This window comes from Miscanthus floridulus, chromosome 1 (genome assembly GCF_019320115.1).
Source record: "Miscanthus floridulus cultivar M001 chromosome 1, ASM1932011v1, whole genome shotgun sequence".
Lineage (NCBI taxonomy): Eukaryota > Viridiplantae > Streptophyta > Magnoliopsida > Poales > Poaceae > Miscanthus > Miscanthus floridulus.
Window position 1 is genome coordinate 53,203,384 of NC_089580.1, and position 26,500 is coordinate 53,229,883.

Sequence of the window (26,500 nt, forward strand, 5' to 3'; positions counted from 1 at the left end):
ACCCTCAAGATTTGGCACATTGGTCACTATTCTAGTGAGGAGTGGTTTGGACACCATGACACCAAACTAAGTATTAGGAGATATAATGACCGATGATACATATGAGATGATGATGAGAAGGAATAAAAGAGGGAGAAGAAGGATGACAAGACAAAGAGTGTGGCGTTCAAGGCCACATCATCCAAGGGCAAGGCAAAGCAAGAATTATCAAGTGAAAATGAAGACTTGAGCTTTGATGAGATGGATGATGAGAAGATGGCTCTCTTTGTCAATAGATTTGGCAAGTTTATGATAAAGAAGGGCTACTGTGCTAGAAGAAAGAAGTCTTCATCCAAGAACAAGGAAGAATCAAGAAGGTGCTTTAATTATGGAAGCAAATATCATCTTGTTGCTCAATACCCATACAATAGCAACAATAGTGATGACAACAAGAAGAACAAGAAGAAGGATAAGAAGGAAAAGAAAGAGAAGAAGGACAAGATGACCTTTAAGAAGAAGAAGGGTGGTTCATATGTAGTCACTTGGGATAGTGATGTTTCCTCAAGTGATGACAATGATAGTGAAGATGACAAGACCACCAAGAAGAAAGCACTTGCAAGCATTGCTATCAATGAGAAGCATTCTCTCTTCGGCATTTTATCATGCTTCATGGCTAAGGCCACTAAGGTACAAACTTGTGATGATGAAAGTGATGAGGAATATGATAATCAAAATAAAAATGAGAGTGATAGTAATGATGATGAACCAACTAAGGATGAATTACTTGACATGCTAGATGATGCTAAAGAACACTTTGACATTAAGAGAAGGGAATGTAAAAGCTTACGTAAGGAACAAAAAGTCCTTAAGAAAGCCTTTGATGAGCTCAATGCATCTCATGAGAGGCTAGAGGAAGCCCATGAGAAGCTTGGCAAGGTTCACAAGAAGCTTGAAAAAGCTCATTCCTCTTTGCTTAATGAACAAAATGAGAAGAAGCATGTTGAGACATGTGATGTAGGCTTAACTTATGATATAATTGATGAATCACTCTATAAGCCTATCATTGTTGCTCCCACTAACCCTTCTTGTAACACTTCTACTTCCACCTCATCTAGTATTGACGGTTTCACATGTGATGCCTCACTAATGGTTGAGAATGAGACCCTCAAGAAGGAGATCAATGAGCTCACTCACACCTTGGCTAAGGTCTATGGTGGTGAGGACCGCTTGCTTATGTGCTTGGGTAGCCAAAGAGCTTCTCTCTACAAAAAGGGATTGGGCTATACCTCCAAGAAAGGCAAGGCGGCTTTTGCTCCTCACAAGACTAGTTTTGTGAAGAACAATGATCGATTTTGCACTAGTTGCAAGCAAGTTGATCATAAAGAGCATGAGTGCAAGAACAAGAGCAAAAATGCCAATGTATCCTCAATTAAGATTGATTCTTTCTATGTGCTTACTAAGGGTACAAATGGTGTGAAATCTAAGTTCATTGGTATACCATGGATGGGCTCAAAGAAGAAAGCCATTTGGGTGCCAAAGAGCTTGGTCACTAACCTTCAAGGACCCAAGCAAGTTTGGGTACCTAAAAAGAATTGATCTTCTTTTGTAGGTCAATTATAAAGTCGGAGGAAGGCATTGGGTTCTTGATAGTGGGTGCACTCAACACATAACCGGTGATGCAAGAATGTTCAACTCAATCAATACCAATGGCAATGATGGTTATGATAGTATCACATTTGGTGACAATGACAAAGGTAAGGTCAAAAGGCTTGGTAAGATTACAATATCTAATGACATGAGCATTTCCAATGTGTTGATTATTGAGAGATTAAACTTCAATTTGCTATCCGTGGCTCAATTGAGTGATCTTGGATTCAAATGCATATTTGGGGTAGATGATGTAGAGATCATAAGTGTAGATGACTCTAACTTGATCTTCAAAGACTTTAGATATAAGAATCTATACTTGGTTGATTTCAATGCTAGTGAAGCTCAACTATCTACATGTTTGTTCACTAAGTCTAGCATGGGTCGGTTATGGCATAGAAGGCTTGGTCATGTTAGAATGAAACAACTAAATAGATTGGTTAAGCATGACTTGGTTAGAGGCTTAAAAGATGTTGTATTTGAGAAGGATAAGCTTTGTAGCTCTTGTCAAGCCAACAAACAAGATGAAAACATCCATCCTAGGAAAAGCATGATGAGCACTAGTAAAGCATTTGAGTTATTGCACATGAATTTGTTTGGGCCAACACAATACACTAGCATCGGTGGAAACAAATATGGCTTTGTGATAGTGGATGATTATACTAGATACACTTGTGTATTCTTCCTAGTAGATAAAAGTGATATATTTGTAACATTCAAATTATTTGTCAAGGACATTCATAATGAGTTCGAAACAACCATCAAGAGAGATAGAAGTGACAATGATAGTGGGTTCAAGAACACTAAAATTAATGAGTTGTGTGATAAATTTAGAATTAGACATCAATTCTCGACCAAGTAAACTCCACAATTAAATGACCTTGTTGAGAGAAAGAATAGAACACTCATTGATATGACAAGGTCTATACTTAGTGAGTACAATGTGAGTCAATCTTTTTGGGCCGAAGCTATCAACATGGCTTGCTATTGTAGCAACCGCCTCTATTATCACCCATTGAAAGAGAAGACATCATATGAGCTCTTGAATGGAAGAAAGTCCAACATTGCATATTTTTTGGTCTTTGGTTGAAATGTTATATCTTGAAGAAATACACTAGATTGGGCAAATTTGACAAGAAATATGATGAAGGATTCCTACTTGAATCTCAACTACTAGCAAAGCATATAGAGTTTAGAATTTAGATAGTGGTACTCTTGAGGAAGTTCATGATGTTGAATTTAATGAAACCAAGGGTTCCCAAAATGAGAATGAGAACTTGGAAGATGTTAGAGGCATTCAACTTTCAAATACCATGAAGAACATGGATGTTGGTGAATTAAGGCCTAGGCAAGTAAATGATGATGAAGATGAACAAGTGCAAGTGCTCTCTAACACAAACATGCAAGATGATATAAATCATGCTAGTACAAATGACTCACATGACAATGAACAAAATCAAGTGGCTAGTACATCATCTCAACCCAATGACCAAGCAAGTGCAAGCGATCAAGTTTCAATACTCCAACCAACCAATATTGCAAGGGATCATCCATTAGACACTATCATTGGTGATATTTGAAGAGGTGTGCAAACTAGATCAAGATTGGCTTTATTTTATGAGAATTTCTCATTTGTGTCATCCATTGAGCCAAAGAAGATAGATGAAGCATTGAAGGATGTTGATTGGGTGAATGCTATGCATGAAGAATTGAATAAGTTCATAAGAAATCAAGTATGGGAATTAGTAGAGAGACCTAAGGGACACAATGTGATTGGAACCAAATGGGTTTTTAGAAACAAGCAAGATCAAGATAGGATAGTAGTAAGAAATAAAGCAAGATTGGTAGCACAATGATATATATAAGTTGAAGGTCTTGAGTTTGGAGAAACATATGTCTCGGTTGTTAGATTGGAAGCAATTAGAATCTTACTAGCCTATGCTTGTACCCACAACATCAAGCTCTATCAAATGGATGTTAAGAGTGTATTTCTTAATGGTTACATCAATAAGTAAGTATATATTGATCAACCTCCTGGTTTTGAAGATGACAAGAAGCCCGACCATGTGTACAAGTTGAAGAAGGCATTGTATAGCTTAAAGCAAGCACCTAGAGCATGATATAAGAGATTGAGGGGCTTCCTACTCTCTAAAGGGTTCATGACGGGTAAGGTTGACATCACTCCTTTCACCAAGAAGATTGGCAAAGACTTATTTGTGTTGCAAATCTATGTTGATGACATCATATTTGGATCAACCAATCAAGATTTTTGTGAAGAGTTTAGAAAGATGATGGCTAATGAGTTTGAAATATCTATGATTGGCGAGCTAAGTTACTTCCTTGGTCTTCAAATCAAGCAATTGGAGAATAGTACATTTGTGAGTCAAGGCAAGTACATCAAAGACATGCTCAAGAAGTTTGGCATGAGTGATAGCAAAGCCATTAGCACACCAATGGGGACAAATGGCAACTTGGATAATGATGCAAGTGGAAATATGGTAGATCAAAAATTGTATTGGTCTATGATTGGAAGCCTACTCTATATGACCGTATCAATATCGGATGTCATGTTTAGTATATGCATGTGTGCAAGATTTCAAGCTTCACCAAGAGAAAGTCATTTGAAGGCTACAAAGAGAATATTGAGGTACTTTAAGCATACACAAAATGTTGGTTTGTGGTATCCTAAAGGAGCAAAGTTTGAGCTAGTTGGTTACTCTGACTCAGATTATGCGGGATGCAAGGTTGAAAGAAAGAGCACCTCGGGCACATATCAATTGTTGAGAAGATCACTTGTTTCATGGTCATCAAAGAAGCAAAACAGTGTTGCATTATCAACCACCAAAGCCGAATACATATCTATCGGTAGTTGTTGTGCACAAATACTTTGGATGAAGGCCACCTTGCATGACTTTGGAATCAAGTTCAAGAAAGTGTCATTGCTATGTGACAATGAGAGTGCAATCAAGTTAACCAACAATCCGGTTTAAGATGCAAGAACAAAGCACATTGATGTCTGCCACCATTTCATAAGAGATCACCAACAAAAAGAGGACATTTGCATTGAGAGTGTGGGCACTGAAGATCAACTTACCGATATATTCACCAAGTCATTGGATGAGAAAAGGTTTTGCAAGCTAAGAAATGAGTTAAACATATTAGATTTTTCAAATATGTGTTGATGCAACCCCCACTATATGACATGTCTCTCCTTCAAGCAATCCAAGGTAAAAGTTGATTGGCATGGCATACATCCTTACTAAAGACATGATTAGTGCGTCTAGTCATCTTTCACATTTAATAGGCTCATTCATGAAAATCAAATGAATTTGATGATTGTATGGTACCACTATTGTTTCTATGCTTGACTTGATCTAGTGGTAGCATATGACATGTTTGTGGGCTTGTAAACCTAGTGTTTGATCTAGAAAATAAGCTCTAAGTGTTTAACTCAACATGGTACAAGATAACCCTTATTTGGAGGTGTGAAGAAGCTTGTCCTTGGATCAAACCGAGTTAAATATGTTTGGCAAATGATCTAGATTGGATCAAATTTGGGAAAATAATCCTCACCCCATTGATTGACATTGATAATCTCAACCTATTTAAAATTAAACTTTTGTGGTCATTGATGACAAAGAGGGAGAAATAGTATACAAAGATAGTGAGAAGATAACAATGGGGGAGAGATATGACAAAGTAAGGGATCAATTAAAATTTTGAGCACATAATTAGGGGGAGCAAGCTCATAAACTTGGTGGATGCATTTGAATGAGCATTTTATATGTTTGCTTGCATGGCACAAGTTTTAAATTTTTATATCCATGCTTGTGTGGTGTATGCTAGTTATAGGTTTGAATGATAAAATGAAAAACTAGCATGCATCAGTTAAGTAACTAGACTCATGATCATATTATGAAAACTAGACCCTTGCTTCTAATGTTGATCTCATGGGGTATTCTAGATTTTGTGTATGTCTAGTTACTCATGGTGCTAAGGATGGTATATTGGTGCACTCCGATTGGTATCATGCTTCAAAGGTCCATCTCTTATACCTTACCATCATTTGGTAGATATTGTCTCATATATTTCCTATCTAAGCATATGTGCGAGCTACAATCCAAACTCTTAGCACATATATAGGGGGAGCAATTGCTACCGTTAGGGGTTCATAAAACTTGTCCATATTCTTTTACACATAGTAAATATGCTTGAGCAAGCAACAAGGATTCAATTAAATTTCAATTCATATCTTTGTGTAAGGGTTGTCATCAATTACCAAAAAGGGGGAGATTGAAAGCTCTAGTTTGGTTTTGGTGAATTGATGAAACCCTAAGTGTTAACCTAGTTTATCAAAGTGATTATGAGATAGGTAGCACTACTTTAAGTGGTGAAGCAAATGAAGATCGTGACATGATGATGGTGATGCCATGGTGTTGATCAAGTGCTTGGACATGGAAAAGAAGAAAGAGAAAAAACAAAAAGCTCAAGGCAAAGGTGAAATTGATAGGAGCTTTTCGATTTAAGTGATCGAGGCACTTAGCGAGTGTGATCACATTTAGGATCGATAGTCGTACTATTTAGAGGGGTGAAACTCGTATCGAAATGTGGTTATCAAAGTGCCACTAGATGCTCTAACTCATTGCATATGCATTTAGGATCTAGTGGAGTGCTAACACCCTAAAAACATTTGTGAAAATATGCTAACATATGTGCACAAGGTGATACACTTGGTGGTTGGCACATTTGATCAAGGGTGGTGAAGTTCGGGGTCAAAAGGAGAAGTTTCGTATTGACCAAACTCTACCTTGGGCAGTGACCAGACTCTGACCCCGCGTCCAGTCAGTGGCGCACAGTGAAGGCCGCCCTCGGTCCCTTGACCAGACACTGAAGAGAAAGAAGGACCGGACTCGTAGGGGGTGCGTCTGGTCACCTAGTGATGTACGCTGATGCAAGCAATAGAGAGAGGCTGAGTTGACCTGACGCAGGCCTAGGTCCGGTCATGAGCCAACGGACGCGTCCGGTCGTGAATTTCTGCCTCTAGAACCTTACTGGAAGTGACCGAACGCTAGGCGACAGTGCGTCCGGTCCTACACTGTAGTGTGTCCGGTCGCAACTTAACGCGTGGTGTGAAGCTGACTAACCATTAAGATCGGGCGCTTAGCGTTTGAGGCTAATGACACATGGCGAGCATCGAGCGACCAAACGCTGGGGTCCTACGTCTGGTCAACCTGACCGGCTCGTCCGGTCAGCCTGTGTTTCGCTAGACAGAGGAGCCAACGGCTCTATTCGTAGGGCCTTTCTATTTAAGCCCCATGGTTGGCTCAAGCTCACTCTCTTGGCCATTTGCATTGACATAGCAACCTTGTGAGCTTAGCCAAAGCCCTCCCACTCATCTCCATCATTGATTCATCATCTTTGTAAGATTGGGAGAGAATCTAAGTGCATTGCTTGAGTAATTGCATCTAGAGGCACTTGGTGTTCGTGTTTCACTGTGGGATTCGCTTGTTACTCTTGGTGGTTGCTGCCACCTAGACAGCTTAGAGCAGTGAGGATCATCGAGCGACGGTTGGTGATTGTCTCTGGCTCTGATCATGGTGATTGTGAGGGGTTCTTGACCTTTCCCATCGAAGAGCCAAAAGGTACTCTAGTAAATTGCTCGTGGCTTGTGTGATCCTCATCTTGTGTTGGTTGTGCGGCACCCTATTGAGGGTTTGGCGTGTGATGCCAATTAGCGCGTGAACCTCCAAGTGAGTGAATCGCCGCAATGAGGACTAGCTTGCCGGTAAGCAAGTGAACCACGGTAAAAATCATTGTGTCATCATTTGATTCCGAGGTGATTGGTCTTCATTGGTATTCATTCTTGTGATTGATTGGTTCATTCCTCGACTCAGCGGTATAACCATCTTGCTCTCTCTTTTTACATTACCATAAACTAGTTGTCAAGCTCTTTAGTATAGCTAGTCGTGAGAACTTCTTACTTTGGTTAGTGTGGCTCTTCAGTTAGCCTTTGAGAGCACACTAACTTAGTATAGTAACATAGCCATTGTGTGGATAGAGACTATAGAAACTAGAATTATGGTAGGTGGCTTGCTTTTTAGTAGGCTAACGCAACACTCGCTTCGTCTTATATTTGTCTAACGGGTTTGCTAAGTGTTATTGTAGAAATTTTTAATGGGCTATTCACCTCATCTCTAGCCATTAGGACCTTTCACCCAGCTCCTAGCCTAGAAAAAGCCCATCCCTACTATTCTACCAGGCTCATATATAAGCAGCACTTACCTGAACCCTAGCCTCACATCGCTCCTCCCCAGTGTCGCTCCCCTCCCGAGTTGACCCGAGCATGGCGCTCCTCCCTCCCGATTTCCGACCCGGGCACGGCGCCCCTCTCCCTCACAATGCCACTCCCTCTGCTCTCCCTCATAGCGCCACTCCCTCTTCTCTCCCTCTCTCTCTCCTACCTCCAGCGGCTCATGGGGTCTCTACGGCGGTGTCCCGATGTAGGGTCACGGATGCGCGGGCCCTACTGGCGGTATCCTGGTGGCGGCGTAGGTGGCTCCTACAGGTGAGCGGGTTTGCGGCGCGGCCAACTTCTCCTAGTGGCGAGCGGGCGCCACCTCCTTGTGGTGGGCTGGCCAGCGGCATGGACGAGTCAGCGGGCGAGCTCTTCCCCCTTCGGTGCCAAGCTCCCTCCACCACAACAGCGGCCCTGATGAGCTGCGTTGGCACAGATCTAGATGTGGCGGTGGGTGGGCCAACGATACGATAGGCAGCCGGATCCAGCTCTCGAAGCAAGCGGACCAACGGTGGTGGCGTAGATCTGGCCACCCATGCTTGCGGTGGCAAGGGCTCACGGCCGCCCGTGCTCGCGGCGGCGCGGCAGCAGGCGCTTGCAGCCATCTGGAATCGATGAGCGGCGGCGGTGGCGGCGCTTAGTTGGGCTTGGCAGGTTTTGTCGATGGGCTCAGCAGGTTTTGTCGATGGGCTCAGCGGGCTCTATCGATGGGCTCACTGGATTTTTTTTGTTTTTTATTGATTCACCGAGGCTGGTATATCAACCACCTCGGTAGTTCTATGATTTACGGTGACCTTTGGTTGGAGGCGGTTGGATTGCCCGCCTCCAAAAATCCATTTCACCCGTCACGCAAAAGATTTTTATAGTAGTGTGGTGTCGTCGCGCGCCTTAGGTCGGTCCCCACCGAGCCTAGGGCACCCACGAGCGTGGCCATGCTGGTGGTGCTCGCACGCTGTCGCTCGGCGCTGGCTCCCACTTTGAGGCCAGAATCAATCGGCCCTGACCTCCCCCCTCGCTATGTTCCAATGTATGTTTCAAGTTGCAAGTATTTCATATGGATGTTGCAAAAGTAGATCGGGATGCTGTATATGTTGCAAGTGTTTCAGAGGCATATTGCAAGCGTTTGTTCAAAATGTTTCATCTGTTTTAGACATATGTTGCAGGCGTTTTTTATCTTGATGTTGCATATGTTTCACACATATGTTGCAAGAGTATGTTCGAAATATTTCAGTTGTTTTAGTTTTATGTTGGAATAAGTATTTTTCATGTTGCAAGTTGCAAGTGTTTTATCTGGATGTTGCATATGTTTCATACACATGTTGCAAGTGTATGTTCCAAATGTCTCATATGCTTCAGATGTATGTTGCATTCAAGTGTTTTCATGTTGCAAGTGTTTTGTGTTTTAGAGGTATATTTAAAGAGTCATGGGGCATGGCCCGGACACCGGAGAAAGGGGCGCGACGAGCCAAGGGTCGACGAATGGGGTGCGCTCATCCTCATCACGGCTCCCGGGTCCTGCCCGTGCAAAGAGAGAGGAGGGGGTTAGGGGGAAGGAGTGATGGGTGCGGGAGCGGGGCGAGGCGGGCGGGGGACGAGGTACACGTGCGGGGGGGGGGACGAGGCGGACAGGGGACAGACGTGCGTGTGTAGCAGCGAACGACACAGCGGCAGGTGGGCTGGCGACCGAAGCCGAGGTCACATGATGGCGCTTTCTGATGGGCCGTTCTACTAGATCGTTCGGTGGGAGTGTGCTCAGGTTACCGTCCGACGAAATCCTATCCCATCGAACGTCCGGACGCCAACGATTCCCATTTAGAATTGCTACTAGAGTATCTACAAGCAACCTTCAACCAACTAAAAGGTGCTACTCTAATAGTTAGCACATATATATTAACGAAAGTTGCATGTTTGGATCTACTTTAGCTATCTATATCTATATCAATATCTATATCTATATTTATATATCGTGTCTATCTATATCTATGTATCTTATAATCTTAAACCCCACTAGAGGTTCTATCTCAACATGTAAATTTTCCATCTCAGCAATCCGCTATCAAATGCAATTACAACTTACTATAGCATCTATAATATGATATCTAATTATCTACCTGCCGTACCTCTAACCATTATGATTTTGAGCAAAATTTTATATAAAAGAATATCAATATTTTTAATAATAAATAAGCATCGTTAGATTTTTTTGAAAGTATTTTCATATAGTATACTAGTTTGTCATAAATTTTAGTACTTTATTTCGTACTAGCAAATATACTCGTGTATTGCAACAGAAGAAGAAAAAACTATCAGACATTAATAGGAAATAAGGACAAAAATGATATATATCTATTACATTTTACCTTTTTCATAGATTTTAATGGCTATAATTTATTTTATGATGATTATGACATCCATAATAAGGTTAATCTTCCGAAGTCTCGATATCGAGCTCCACAAGACGTATATCGCTGCGCCCGCTCCTTCGCCTCACCCGCTCCTTCGCGGCTATAAGGCACAAAAATATTTAGTTGCAAAATATATCAAAACTTTAGTTTTCGTACTATCCATCCGTTGATAGAGTTAGTATTAAGTTCCATGACTTCTTTGAGAACCTATAAAAATATGTAATGGTAATATATGATTAAAGTCTGTATGAGGTTAATTGTCATCGTATCAAGAACTGGTATGTCCATTGATGATTATGACCGAGACTCTCGATTTGTACATGGTAACCCTTGTCGATGATTGCACTAGTATATGTGAATAATTTAGGAATACATTTATTTTGATTATATTGGATGACAAACTTCTCAAGATTTGATTTTACGGTTTAATTAGTTGAACCATCGGCTAATTCAGATTCTAATAATAATATTTTTTATTTCTAATTAAAACTACACCAACAATTTAGTGATGAGTATATTTGTTTAATATTATATAGGTAAAAGGTCAAGATTTCAAAAATCCGTAATATATTATTATTATTTATTTTTATTCTAAAGATAAACGGTGATACTTTATTAGGAAAAGAAAAATAGAAACAATCACACAAAAAGCACAGGAGAGAACATGCGACACTTTCCTTAACGTATCCAATACCACGAGCGTGAGAAAAAAGAGATGGAAATGAAAAAAAAGGGACACGGCGGGAAAATAAAGGAACCAAGGATTGAACTTGATCATAATTACGTTGCACAATTTTTTTTTTAGCTCTTACCCAATTAGTTTCGGAGTCGGATTCCGTCGTGCTAGATAAGTGCTATTTCAATTCAAATGAGCACGGGTTATATATATAATGTCCTATTCACTTATCTTATAAGCTGTATTTTTTCAACTAACGAACAATATTTTTTTCTCACAATAAATCAGCCAACAGTACTTTCATCCATGCCTTATCAGTCAAGCGAACAGGCCATAAGTCCGAACGGAAGAAACTCTCTATTATTCGGTAGTTCGAGGGAGACGGACAAAAAAAAAAATAGATGGACAAAAATGATCTGAAATTTTACCTCTTTATTATTAGGTATAGAAATGTGGTCCAACTTGGATACTTTGTCTAGAGATAAAACTAATTGTATCTTTTCACGGATGCAAACAGACCTATATCTCTAACCATTAGACTGTCTCCAATAAGGAAAGGAACCTATATAGGCACTCAAACTCAAAATGGGTAGCAAGAGACCCAAAATCAGCCTCCAACAGAGTATCTATATAGGAGACTTATTTTGGGTTGTCTGAGAGGTACAACCTAAATATGGGCATCCTCTCTTCTAGAAATATATTTGCAGAAATGACTTTTTTTAGGTCTTATTGTTGGAGAAGATGTCAAATAGTTATTGAACCTTTTATTTATAACGCTACTCAAATAACGAATAAGTCTTGTATTTTGGACGTTGTCGACGGAGATAGCCCTTCATCAAATCCTAGTAGATGAGTCCCCTCGGGGAGCCACGGGTCCAACCCCTCGTGGCAGGGTGAGGGAACAGCACAGCAGCAGCCGTCCAAGCGAGGCCCAGCAGCAAGGCCACTAGTGTGGCGATAGCGGGCCGCGGCTGCTGGGAGTTAGCGCAGTGATGGCGCCAACTCGACATACTATCAGTCAGTGGCCGGCGAATTGACTCCAGTTTAATGAGCCCGAGCAGGAGCAGCCGAGCATCACTGTGTCGTTCGTAGTAGCTGTGCATCGAAAGGAGAGAGGTGGTTGACCCCGAGATTAATAGGCCTTCTTCAATTCGCGATCCGATTCCCTCCGCCTCACGACGAGCATGCATATGCAGCTGCAGTTGTACTCAGCTGAGCGCTGAGCGCTGAGCGCCACCTCATTGACCCGGACCTCCCAACCCATCCGCCCATCCCAGCCAGCAGGGCCAGGCCACCACCATTGCTCTCCTAGCTACGGCATTCCACTCTCCGTTTCCTCTCCACTGCTTCCGTTCGCACTGCGGCCGGCGGCGGGGTTGGGTGGGTGCCTGGGTGGCGCGTCATGGGCAGCTGCGTGAGCAAGAAGGCCGCCCGCGCCGGCGCCGGCGCGGGCGCTGGCGCCAAGGGCAAGGTGGCTGCCCAGCTCCCGGTCGTGGAGAAGGAGAGCGCCCATGCTCAGCTGCCGCCGGTGCTGGAGGTCGAGGAGGAGGAGGTCAAGGAGGTGGTGCTGTCCGAGACGCCGGTGCCGCGGCTGCCCAGGCCGCCGCCGCCGCCGGAGCCGGTCAAGAGGAGGCAACAGCAGCCGGAGGCGGATGATGAGGCGGCGGCGTCCGAGACGTGCAGCGCCAGCAACAGCGCTGCGTCGGTGGCGTCGGCTGCCAAGGAGAAGGAGAAGCCGAAGCTGCACGAGGCCGGATGGGACCGGGAGCGGGAGGTGGATAAGAGGGCGGTGGACGCGCCGGAGAAAGCGAAGACTACGGCCGTGAGGACGGCGGCGCCGGAGGACAGGGAGAGGGAGAGGGAGACCCGCAAGCACAAGGGAGGCGCCGCGGGCGGCGTTAACGGGCACGGCCGGGCGCGGTCGCCGTCACCCTCGTCGGCGCACAGGAGGCAGCAGCAGAGCGGCGGCCAGGGCCAGCAGCATCATCCGCTAGCGCCGCGGCCGCGGCGGGAGCAGCCCGCGGTGGTGTCCGGCATCGGGTGCCGCAGCGGCCGGTTCTCGCCGTCCGCGGCGCGGCGCGCCGCCGAGAGCGCCGCCGTCCGGCGGACGCACTCCGCCAGGGAGGCCGACATGGCGCTGCCGTCGTCGTCGTCGAAGCGGTCCCTCCTCTCCCTCACCGCCGCCGCCGCCATCAACGGCAACGGCAATGTCGCCGCCGGCCACGGGGGAGGCAGCGCCAGCGCGCTGTCCAGACGGGACCGGGACCCCGGCGAGCGGTCCGGCCGGCGGTCGGACTCCCCGACGGGCAGTAGGCGCGCGCCCGCCTCTTCCAGTCCCAGCGGCGCGATCCACCGGCCCGCGAGCCCCATGCGCAAGGCGGCGGCGAAGGAGCACGGCACCCCCGAGCGAGCCAGGCCGCCGCGGGTCGTCAGGGACTGCGGACTTGGCGTCGGCGACGAGCGGGCGGCGGCGTTGGGCGTAGGAGTAGGAGGCGAGCAGAAGAAGCTGGCGGAGGGCGCGCTGGGACAGAATCCCTCGGTGGCCATGGAGTGCTTCATCTTCCTCTAGAACTTGAGCTCGTGATCATCCATGTCTTGTTCCACTCTCGCTAATCGCTCTCTTGTTACTTGCTCAGTAACCTGTTGGACATTATCGTGCCATCCATCATCGATGGCACTACTGGCCATTGCCGCTCACTTGTTACCACCTCTGTTCTTGGTTTCCCCGGCCCGTTCTCAGAGCTACGGCTAGAGTAGAGACGGACAGATCGGGCCAGCGCACGGCCGGCCATTTCCGGCGGCGGCGGAGCTCCGTGCCGCCAATGCGTTGTACGAACGTTCGCTGACGACCGGCCGTCGAGCAGAGCAGTAACGCTGTAACAGTAATGTAAAGTTTAGCTCTGCACTAACGTCACCCTGCACCAATCCCTGTCCGCTGGTGCAAGGCAACGTCTGTGGTCGAAACGAGCGTATAATTATTACTGTGAGTTGGTTTGACGTGAGAAAAAAATAGTTGAAAATTTACTATCGTTTATGCTCAAGCGAACAGTCCCAGAGTAAATAGATCCCCTAGGGCAGTGCAGGCGAGGACCGCTGAGTCGCTGACGACGAGACGAGACGAGTCATGAATGACCACACTACCACGACTACACATTCTCATTGGATGAGGCCTGAGGGAGGATTTTACGACACTACCGCGATTGTCTGCTGGGTCGGCTTGTCGCCAGCCTTGTGGATTTGTGGTTCATGTACTCAGTTTGCCTAAGAGTTTCAAACAGCATGTTCGATGGGGGCGGGAACGATCGTATGTTATTACTGCAGATTGGTTTGGTGTTCGAGAAAAATACTATTTTAGTTAGAAATTTATGATCATTTATGATCAAACGAATAGGCCGATGTCACGTCCCACTCCCAGCCGAGGATTATAAAGATCTGACAGCGTCTTGCTTGCATTGCAGCTTGCATGATGATACAGCGTCGTCCAACTGATCGAAACCTACCACTTGGCTTAATACGCAAGGCTGGAGTCCACGATCGGTGGTTAGCAGATGGGTGCAATTCTTGGTGCTAGCAAGTTGCTGCATACGTGATTCTTCTTCTTTTTTTTTTTTCTGTTAATTAGGAGTTGCTGCATACGGTACGTAATTCAATAATTTGCATAGTGTGTACACCTGACGTGCATCTTTGACCAGTGTGTAACAGCCTCCAACTTGAGGTTTCGGACGCTGCTGGTACAGACGTCTCGTGACCCAGATGATACTTGTGAGATACAGAAGAATGTATGAACATGGCCTTGGCCCCCGCACATGTAAGGTGACTGGAGGACCAAGGCCACAAGGGTACATTTCGGTAGTACTGTATATATATATGCAACAAATGCTGCTGCTGCCGGGTCGCATCACGTCGACTATGTTTCGTGTACGGCAAGGTGAACCACACGGGACCTTACGATGCTGTTCGGACCGAAAAATAAATTAAAATACTGTTCTAACCGATTATTACGAGAAAAAAATAATGTTCCGTCTAAAAACACTGTGAATACACTGGTCAGCCCAGCACCAGCCGGTCAGCCAGCCGAACGCACCCCATGTGTATATACTGGCATACTGCAGACTGCAGAGGGCCACAATTTTGAAATGCCTTTTATCTTTTTTGAGAGAGAGAATGAAATGCCTTTTTATCTGGACCTAAGCATTTCGCCGGCCTAAAAAGCCCGGTTTGCTTCAAGCCCAGATCATTGCATCCAGGCCCATCTAATAAACGGCCACGATACCAAAGGTTAGGCCAGGCTCTTCCGTCCTATAGTTTGCACTGGCTTGGCATCGAACATGCAAAGGCCCAGCTGCAGGACAACCTAGAAAGACCTAGACATTTGCGTTTTTGTCCTTACTAACTAGTATTTGTTGTGTTTCATTTCAAATACATTCGGCATTTAAAAGGTCAAATAAGCAATTTGCAAAAACATGGCTCCACATTTCATAAAAGAATATTTAAGCTATAATATTTTTTCCACTAACCTAGGATGTTTTCTCTCATAAAGCTAGAATTTTATTTATTTAATATAGAACGTTTTTCTCCTGAAACAAGATTTTTTCCTGTGAAGCTAGAATATTATTCTTGTGAACCCAGAACATTTTTTTACATAAATTTGGAGCAAGTGTTTTAATATGGAACAGTGTCCTTATGAAGCCGGTAATTTTTCTCATGAAATAGGAATATTTTTATTTGAGTTCAAATAATTAATCAAGTAAGAACATTGTTTTAGGATGAAGGTATCACATTTTCTATTTAAGCTAGAACATGTGTGCGCCCGGATGACTCACCCCGCCCACCCACATGCGGGGCCGTCCGCGCCCCTCTGTTTCCCTGCACAAGCTCGAACTATTGCGGCAAGATAGAGGGAAGAGAAGGGAGGGGAGGGGAGGGAGGGAGGGAGAGGAGAGGGCAAGGCGTGCCGCGCGAGGTAGGAGCCGAAGCCCTGCGGCAGGTCACTGTCCACAAGCCACTGACGTTATTGCAACATGTGCAACACCTCAATCTATTTTTGAAACATCTAGATGAAACATTTGCAACATATGTCAGAAGACATATGAAACATGCGTCTGAAACACTTCCATGAAACAGACGCTCGCAACATATATGTATAGCTATTGCAACATATGCAACATCTTGATCTACTTTTGCAACATTCATATGAAACACTTGCAGCATACCTCTGAAACATCTGAAACACTTGAAAACATACGCTTTTAGCAAACCCTGGCAGGTGGGTGGGCGGGCGGAGCACTAGAGCGTTACATAGCTGATCTGGCGTTAGGTCGCCGTGCAAAAGGAGGATGGAGTCGCGACGCCACGGAGGAAGTGGGGCCTAGGATGGAGATGGAGAGCGCTCGGGGCCCGCCACGCGGGCGCGGGAGGAAGGATAGGCATGGTGGGAGGGCGGAGGGCGCGGGGGAGGCGGAGAGTGTGACACCGGGGAGTGGCTTAGAGAGGAGCGGGGACGGGACGCAGAAGAAGGCCGTTGGGAGCGCTGGCTCGACGGTCGGTGTGGGCATCGCGGCTGCGCGCAGCGAGGAGATCAAGGTCAGTCTTAATTGTGGAGGCGGCAGCAGCGAGGCCGAGTGGGAAACGCGGTAGCAGCGAGGCGGAAGTGGCCGCGCGGTGTCTGGTCGAGCATTACCGTTGAATTTTGATGTGGCTGTGTTCTACTGCCTCGATTTGACTGGTTAGATATATTGGATCAAATCAGAACCAGTCAGTGGCGGATGCACGATGCGGGATAAGGGGGGGCTAAAACAATGGAGATGTTGATTTGCATGAAGATTTAATGGTGAAATCAAGCTTTTGCTACAGTGATTAGCCTTGAAATCAAGACATTAGGGGGGGCTGGAGCCCCCCAGCCCCCCCTTTGGATCCGCCCACTGGAACCAGTGGTTTCCCCATGGCAGTGAGGCGTCGAGGTGGCGAGCTGGACGCCACTATTTCTCCCGGCAGGAAGAGAACACGGCCAACACCTCCACGAAAGCAACAGCCGCACGTATACTCGTAAAGAAAACCCGGGCATTGGCCTTCTCTTTTTTTTCCCGACCCATTTTGTAGCAGTCGCCAGAGGCGAGCATTTTACCATTGGCAGCCAGGCAGCAGCCCGGTCAGTGCTAGAACGAGCAGACGAGTCCTTTGCCGATGCCGGCAGGACGTAGTCACGTAGACGTACGGCGTACGCAGTGATTTCTCGTCCACAAGTCGCGAATCGGGCGGCACAGGACGTGTGGATCACGGGCGGCCAAGTCGGTCGCGGGTGGGTTCATGGGAGCGGAACGGGTGCCGCCGCCGACGCCGCCGAGTCTCCGACTTTCATCCGTGTGGAGGAGGTGCGCTTCCAGAGTCCGACCGGGGGTTCCGGTCGATCGCGTGCACGGCGGGCTGTGTTTGTCTGAGTATCTTGTGCGGAGAAGCTGTTGTTTGACACGCAAGATTAGATGGCGCCCTCCGCGTCTGAACTCGCTGCGCCGCCTCTTCGCACTCTAGCTGGATGGTACGTGCCCGTGGTTTCGAGAAAGATAACCACTGAGACAGGCCAAAACATTATCGGAAGGATGGGTTGGATGATGAAAGAAATAGATAACGCACTAGTCTGAACTCCCGAGGGAGAAAAACATGTGGGAGATGCATTTGGAGAACAAGCAGGCCGGACTTTCTATCTGCGCCATGTAGGGTAGAGGGGGCTATGTTATGATGGGCCAGTAAGGGTTTAGTTGTCACCCGGTAAGGAAAAACGCAACTCCAGGTCCGTTTGGTACGGTTTCTCCATCGGCTCCTGAAAAGCCGTTTGTAGCTGTTTTATGTCAAATAGGATAAAATCAAACGACTTCGCACCTAAAGAACCCCTTAAGTTATGCTCTCCGAAAGGATATGTGGGGGGTGGAGTAAAAAAATAGTAGCTTCGCCTCGCCCTGGTAGGCTCTGCATAGGGTTCCATGAGAGCATGTTTTAAGAAACTCTACATGTAGAGCTGTTTTGCCAAACGGTTTAATAAAACGGCTCCAACTCTATCGATGGAGTTGTTTATGGAGCTGAAACAAAAAACAACGGCTTCATTGGTGAAGTGAAGCCGTACCAAACGAGGTCTGGAACGATAATTTGTTTAACACGCAATAATACATACTTTAATCCTGATTAAAGCAGTGCTATCGTAGACGCTAAACATTAAACCCTAAATGGCCAACCACCCTCTGTGTTAGCGTCTAGATGGTTTAAACTATTTGCACTATTGTAGGAAATATACATATAAAATTATAATTTTTATATAAATTTTAAGTGCAATTCAAGGCATCAACATATTTACACAATTTGACATAGACAATAAACAATTATGCATACAGTCATACATATACTCATATAGACATCTTTTAAATAACATTGCTGAAGTCATACACACAGTCACACAATGTGGTTTGCTGAAGATAGAAATAACTACTCTCGGGAGCAGAAAAAATATACCTTGGACTAATTTAACATTGGTGTTAAGTGTTCGAAGGTGTGAGTATGCATATTGATGTTAAAGAAATTACCGTCTCTAGGTGATAATTTTGTCAATCTTCTAAAAATGTTTATAGCCACAATACGGGAAGAATATACATGCCTAAATAAAATGTCAGCTCAGAAAAGTAATTGAAATGATTTTATACGACTACAGCAAAATTCCGTGCTGGCCCACTCTCGCTCACTGGAATCTTCCGTGCTGGCCCACAGCCGGCTGAGACAAGTGGCTCACATCTCTCCCCAAAATTCCACCCTCCCCTCCCACCATATCTCACCCTCCTCTCCTCCGCAAGAGCCAAAGACGGCAACCGATCCCTCAGTCTCAGGCGAGCGAGCAAGCGCGGCTCACGTCCACAGGGCCAGCAACAGTAGGCCCCTCCCGCTCCAGATCCACACTCCACAGGCAGCCGCCGCGGATTAAAAGCGGCGCGCGCGCGCGGCCGTGAGGGAAGAGAGGCGGAACGCGCGTCAGCGCGCCTGTGATCGGGTAGCGAGCCGAGGAGCGCGCGCGGGCGATGGCGGCGGCGTCCGTGGCGACAGTGGCCTCCCCGTCCCCCGCCTCCAGGCGGCGGCTGCTCCCCCTCCCCTCCTCCGCCGCACCATCTCTCCTTGGGCTCCCTTCGAGGCCGGCCAGGCGGCTCCGGCGCGCCGCCCTGCGGGTGCGGGTCGCCGCGGCGGGGGACGAGGCGGACGTGCTGCCTGGCCCGGGGGCCGAGGGGGAGGCGGCGGTGCCCGGGAGGTTGGAGGAGCAGCGGGACGAGCCGCCGCTGGGGGGAAGCCAGCTCGACATCGGAGGGCTCGCCTTCCAGGGCGACGTCGGCGGGGGCTTCACCGGCGGCGGGTCGGGCTCCGGGTCCGGGGCCTCCGGCGGTGGCGACGGCAACAAGATACTGGACCGGGGCATCAACACGGCCATCGTGCTCGGGGCCAGCACCTACGCGCTCACCAAGCTGCTCACCGTCGACCAGGACTACTGGCATGTGAGTCCCCTCTGTTTCTTCATCCCCTTTCAGAATTAATTAATGAATTCCTGATTGGTTCGGAGCCATGTACCGGGGGTCGTATTGATTTGGTTTGCTGGTACAGGGGTGGACGATCTTCGAGATCCTGCGCTACATGCCGGAGCACAACTGGTCCGCATACGAGGAGGCCCTCAAAGCCAACCCGGTTCTAGCCAAGATGATGATCAGTGGCGTCGTCTACTCCCTTGGTGACTGGATTGCACAGGTGCCTTCACGCTTCAATTTCCGCAGCCGCTCTACCACTACTCATTAAGACAAGCATTAGTGCGATTACTGACCCGGCCGTTGTTTTCGCTGCTGCTTATGCTTGCAGTGCTACGAAGGCAAGCCGATATTCGATTTCGACCGTGCTCGGATGTTCCGGTCTGGTCTTGTTGGGTTCACGCTTCATGGGTCACTTTCACATTACTACTACCATATCTGTGAGGTAACCATCGTTACATGACCTGCATAGCTATCTTGTGCTTGTACATTCTAGTAAAATTTGTCCGTGTGGAGCGTATTTCAACCACGCGAAAAAGTTAATAAAATTCTTAAGTTGATGAATTGACAAAACAAATAAAACGGGTTTTAATTTAAGGTGTTGAAGTATAAGTGATTTGTCCAACTTTTCCCATCAGTCTGACTTTTAGCTTTAGGGGTAAACTAACCGGCACATAGCAGCATCAGATAGAACTCTTAAGTTGATGCATACAACTTAATAAAAGGAGGGTCCCAGATAGAGGCCAACTAATCGGCACATCTATATGAATATCATTTTAATTTTTTAACAAATTTGGAGAGTTAACATGCTGTCTAAGGCAGACCTGATGGAGTACATAATTTTGTTATGTTTACAGGCACTGTTCCCATTCAAGGATTGGTGGGTTGTCCCTGCAAAGGTTGCATTCGATCAGACCATCTGGTCTGCAATCTGGAACAGTATCTACTTTGTGGTCTTGGGTTTCCTTCGGTTGGAATCACCTACCACTATCTACAGCGAGCTCAAATCCACGTTCTGGCCTATGCTTACTGTAAGGATTCATCTTCCCTGAATAAGTTTAATCAGTTCGCAGGGTAGGAATTGGGCAAGCATTAAACATAAGAGTTCTGCTTCTTATTTTCACTGTCATTATGAACAACCCACGGGCATACTGTTATACATATTGGCAACTTGAGTCTTAATTACATGAATTATTCATTTGAGACTATCCATATCCATGGAATTAATTGTCGGACCTTTGAAAGTCTGCTCCATTGATAGTGGTATGTGTATACTCCTATATTTGCTCCTGGCTCTAGGCAAAGAATGATGACTTTTACAGACATAACATGTAGCATAATAACTCATAGCTATAACTGAACTTAAATAGATCATGGTGAACAATAGCAGAACCATGTGTACTGAACCATCCTTATTGCTTTTCCAATGTTTTAGCACTACATTTAGTAACTCTTCATCGTTCTATGCCTGTGCTTGTACTACCCTCCCTCACTTCATTATTATGGAGGTTTTCAACTTAATACACAGCAGGGCATAACAATAACATACTTGTCTCTTGATGATGTTGCAAATATTTGTAATACCACTACTAGCTATTTTATCTGTCATATTTCCTGTTCCGACAAAGTTGAAACATTGTTTGGATTGTTGCAGGCTGGATGGAAATTGTGGCCTTTTGCGCACTTAATTACATATGGTGTGGTTCCTGTTGAGCAAAGACTTCTATGGGTCGACTGTGTGGAGCTTGTCTGGGTCACAATACTGTCGACGTGAGTATCATCATCTTTTTCTAATATCCCTTAATTATTGTGGCTAAACTTATCGTTCGAACCTTAACGTGTAATCTGTTGGCTTCTTGCCAGTTACTCAAACGAAAAGTCAGAGGCAAGGAATTCTGATAGTACCTCCACACCAGCTGCTTCGAAGGTAAAATATATCAAGCATTAAGTCCGAACCATTTCAACATTGCCATTCTTGTATTATCGTGTAAACATTGATAACTTCCTGACTTCCTTTCAGGACAACTCCAGATAGCAACCCCATAGACCTTGCAAAGCTGCTTTGCCCATCCATCACTCCAGGGGTTTATGTAAATTGTACAATTAGCTGCAGCAACTCTGCGGGTGTAACCCATTTTTTTGTACATATATATTCATGAAACATGAATTGTGCAGCATGTGCCATAGAATATCAGGAAGAAATTAGCTTAGGCCTGGTTTAGTTGGTGAAGTTTGGGATTTTGGCTACTGTAGCATTTTCGTTTTTATTTGGCATTTAGTATTCAATCATGGACTAATTAGGCTTAAAACGTTCGTTTCGCGATTTCCAACCAAACTGTGCAATTAGTTTTTTTTCGTCTACATTTAATGTTTCATACACGTATCGTAAGATTTGATGTGATAGCTATTGTAGTATTTTTTGGGAAAACTTTTTAGAACTAAACAATGTCTTACTCTACAACTACAATAGCTGATGGAATCAGAGTTGGTCGGTGTAGCAAACTACTCCCTCCGTTCTAATTATAGGTTTTAATTTATAGGTTCTTTTGACTTCTCTAGATACTTAAATTTTATTATCTATCTAGATATTGTATATCTATGTGAATGACAAACTTAGCGCCTAGAAAAGCCAACACCAAACAAGACCTATAATTTAGGATGAGGGTGGTAGCAATCATTGGCGCGAGGTTCAATTTTTTACTGGTTCTGCACACTGCACTCCGCTGGTTTGCAGTGTCAGAAAAGTGCTGGGCCTTGAGCACGAGCCAGAGAAGCCTTGGAACAAACACGAACTTGTTCAAATTTGAAGCGCTGGTCGCTACATTAGGCCCTGTTTAGATTCCAAAAATTTTCACCTCAAAGTGTCACATCAAATCTTGCAGACACATGTACGGAGTACTAAATATAGACGAAAAAAATACTAATTGCACAGTTGGGTGAGAAATCGCGAGACGAAACTTTCGAACCTAATTAGTCCATAATTAGACACTAATTGCCAAATACAAACGAAAGTGCTACAGTAGCCAAAACCAAAAAAATTCGCCATCTAAACACGCCCTTAGTAATACAGGATTTCTGCAAAAGAAAGACGAACATTGATATGGTAAACAGTTCGGGAGGTAGGCCTGTTCGGCTGGTATTAAAGCCGGCTGAAGCTGTTTTGTTGTGAGAGAAAAATACTGTAGATTTTAGCTGATAAGCCGGCTAATAAGTTCAAACGAACCGGCCTGCATTTCACTTGAATTCAAGCTTTCCTTTCGCCCAAAACAAAACTTTCCTATACAACTGAACAGGCAACAAAAACCTCTAGTACGAGCACCTGAACACCAGTATGAGATATTTTTTTTCCAGATAAACGCCATTTTCGCTTGGCTTATAAGCTGTATTTTCAGCCAACGAACAGTATTATCGGTGTTTCGAACAAACACTGGCTAGTAAATTTATAATTGTTGCGCGTTAGGCCCGGATGGTGCACTAAAGGACACAAGGTTTATACTGGTTCGGGCGGAATGTCCCTACGTTCAGTCTGCCGCTGCTCGTGTTATCAGTACCGAAAAAGGTTCGTAGTAGGGGGTACAAGCAGTCGAGAGAGGGAGAGGTCCCAGGTCTCTGATGGAATGGCACCAAGAGCTCGGTCGCTGCTTGGTTGTATGCGTGATGTGTTGCGTGTGTTGAACTGGTCCGTCAAAAGTCGGCCCCTTAGTGGGGGGCTTGCCCTCCCTTTTATAGACCAAGGGGGAGCAGGGGTTACAGATGGGAGAAAGAGGAAAATACCAAAGGTATAGAAGGTCCTTCGAGGGAGTCGGGTCTTTCTTTTTTCCTGTGCCTGCCCTGCTTAACATGGCAGACCGTGTCAGAGGTGGCGTGTTCGCTGATCCTCGTAGGCCATGCCCTAGCCCCATTTAGCAAGAGGGTGCGTCCCATCCTACTCCGGCGGACGGTGCAGTGTGTCGGAGAACCGAGCTGTGACCCCTCGGGGAGTAATCGGGCAAGTGACCATACATCCGTCACTGTAGATGATGTGAGTTCTGTCTTGGACCATAGTGGTTGTCGTATGCCTGTGTTAGTATCCGCGCCCAAGGGCTGAAGGCGGTGCCTACTACACTATGGGACAAAAGTCGGCGCCCACAACACTATTCGAGCACTGTTATGATGGAAAGGGCTTAAAGCGCTCGTCCCATCATATTCTGACGGTACCTTCCTACAGGCGCACAGGGCATGGCCCTCGATATCATGGTTGACTCGAATGTCCTATCGTACCCTGTGCTCGTCTTTATGAAGGATCAGGGTGCGGTCGTGGGGCGAGGCGGACTAGAGGTTTTTGTTGACTCCTAATCACTTAATGTAGTATATAAAAGCAAAAAGCGATAAAAACTTATAAAACACAAGGTAGGTTTAAATGCATCCGGGGCTTGCCTTCGTTGACGGAAAAGTTAGGTTCCTGCGACATTCCACAATTATCAGATCCGACCTCAACAGACGGATTAACCTCCTTCGCAACTTGATTAACTACCACGTGTTCACCTTCGTTCACTACATGTAGTAATAATGCCATGTTTAACATGATGCGGGATACGAAACATGATGCTTGATGATGGATGCAAAATTAACAATTCGAATACAACTTTCTTTCGCGGTACAGTTGCAAGTCAAACTAACTAAACCTTTTTCGTAACACATACTTCAATTGCCAAGGATCATTACCAACTAATGACCCAAGGTCATCACTCAATCCAAAATTTCAAACAAAACCTAAATTATTAAAGGTTACTATTTGCTTTTATGAATTAATTATTTAATTCAAAATTATGAAATAAATCAACTTGTTCCAATTTAGCTCAAAATTTTTGTAAAGGTTCATCACATGATAAGTAAGTAGCAAAACAAATTTTATAATTTTTGGATAATTAATTAAGCCTAGAAAAATCATGGAAACCCATTTATTAATTAATTGAGTAATTTTCATCACATTCAAAAAGTACTGAAAAATAATATTTCATATTTTTCTTAAATAATATACATCACAGAGAGGTCACACAAAAATTTTCATAATATTTGGAACTCTAAATAATTCTACACAAAAATAACAAAAACTATCACTATTCATTCAAATCTACAAAATAGAAAAAAATGGCGCATCGATTTGTGGCACTAGCGAGATCAATTACGAACTGAACCAAGCACTACACCGGCCATGCGGCCACGACTGCACGGCAGCGCTACGCCGGCGATAGGAGACCGGTAACGGTGAAACAAACAACTCGGAAAGAACCAGGAGCTCACCCCGATCACGTTGAAGGCGATGGACGAGCCGGAGGAACAACGGAGAGGCGGTTCGACGGTCACAGCGATCACGGCGGCGTGAACCACGTCGGTGATGGCGTTCAGGCGACTACGACGGTCAAAAGGATCAAATAATAGGTCCTAGAGCAACACGGGATCAATGCGAAGCTGGAACTACCACGATCAAAGAAAGAGGCGCACCGTGGAGCACTGGCCACGACGGCGCAAGCACGACAGTGAGGCTGCCGGCCTCGGGGAAGAAAGGTGCGCACAGCGGGTTCCCGGCGGAATCAGGCGACCAAAGTTGGTTGGCTAGGTTCGCAAAGAGGAGATGGAGCTGGGACACTGCTTTGCCGAGGCTGGTTAGCGCTGAGGAGGCGAGGCGAGCTCGACGGAGCTAAGGCGGCGGTGTTGGGAAACAGAGGGATAGAAAGGAGACGAACGACAATGGCTCCAGGGCTTTATAGGGCAGCAAAGGCGCAAGGAGGCGACACGCAGTACCTTGCTCATGCCAGCGCGAAGCCGATGGTGGCCATAGGCGCGACTGGAAGCCAGGAGAAGGACGTCGGCGGTGTGGCTTAAGCGGCGAGCACTGTTCACCAAATTTACAAAATTGCCATTCATCTAAATTTCTAAATTAGTCCCAAATTTGTATAACAACTCAAAAATCTCCAAAAATAAAAGTTGCTCAAAATTCAAAGTTCTACAACTTTGCTTTTATAACCACCCCCTAATTTGGTCTACATTTTGAAATGCAAATTTGAATTCAAATAGGGGACATTTAAAGAATTTTGCCTTTTCAAATTACTTCAAAATTTTCATAACAACTTTGAAAACTCTAAAAACAAACTTTGTATAACTTGACAAGCTCTACACTTTTGCTTTTAGGCTCAACCCCAAAATATGCTTAGATTTTGAAATGAGTTTTCAGGGTAGGATTTAAATACAGAAAATCAGGGTTTTTCTTGAAAATTCAAATCCAAACAAAATTTTGAACTTGATTCAAACAATACAATTCAACACATACCACATAAAGGTAAACTTGTTTTAGTGTATGCATATCAAAATTTTCACTAATACATGAATGATGTACTATGCATATGATGACATGACATATTTTAGTATTTAAACACCCGAGGTGTTACAGCATGGTTGGAGCACCTACCATCCAACGCCATTCAAAGTTGGGCGAATTTGATGGAGATCTTTGTGGGGAACTTCTAGGACACGTACAAATGCCCTAGAAACCCATGGGACCTTAAGAACTACCGCCAGAAGGCCGATGAAACCCTCCGTGGGTACATCCGGCATTTCTCCTGGCAGTGCAACGAGCTCCCTAACGTCGCCGATGCCGACGTAATAGGAGCCTTCCTATCCAGGAGAACCTGCGAGTCTTTGGTTCACAAACTAGGGCGTAGGGGCCCATGGACCACCAAGGAACTCCTGGACATCGCCACTAGCCATGCCTCCGGAGAGGAGGCGGTCGGAGCCATCTTCGACCATTCCAATGGCAAGGCGAGGCGGGACGAGGACACTGGCGAAGGCGCCTCCAACTGTCCCGCCAAAAGAAAGAATAAGAAGTAGCAGCGCGACAACTCGCTCATGGCTGCTGCCGACCGCAAGGGTGGCCGAAAGCCCGTGGAGGGCGCTCCGAACCACGTTGAGAAAA

At 45.6% G+C, this 26,500-nt stretch overlaps 2 protein-coding genes across 2 annotated transcripts; both read left to right on the forward strand.

Moving 5' to 3' along the window:
• Window positions 1–12,404: 12,404 nt before the first annotated feature.
• On the forward strand, window positions 12,405–13,571 carry LOC136456866 (uncharacterized). The gene has a single exon (XM_066456852.1). The coding sequence runs from the start codon at window positions 12,405–12,407 to the stop codon at window positions 13,569–13,571; it is 1,167 nt and encodes a 388-aa protein (XP_066312949.1).
• A 5,254-nt stretch (window positions 13,572–18,825) lies between these two features.
• On the forward strand, window positions 18,826–21,758 carry LOC136520503 (uncharacterized). Its single transcript, XM_066514074.1, has 7 exons — window positions 18,826–19,524; window positions 19,631–19,771; window positions 19,880–19,993; window positions 20,406–20,579; window positions 21,203–21,318; window positions 21,412–21,475; window positions 21,569–21,758. The coding sequence occupies exons 1-7, from the start codon at window positions 19,060–19,062 to the stop codon at window positions 21,581–21,583; spliced, it is 1,089 nt and encodes a 362-aa protein (XP_066370171.1). The 5' UTR covers window positions 18,826–19,059; the 3' UTR covers window positions 21,584–21,758.
• Window positions 21,759–26,500: the final 4,742 nt, after the last annotated feature.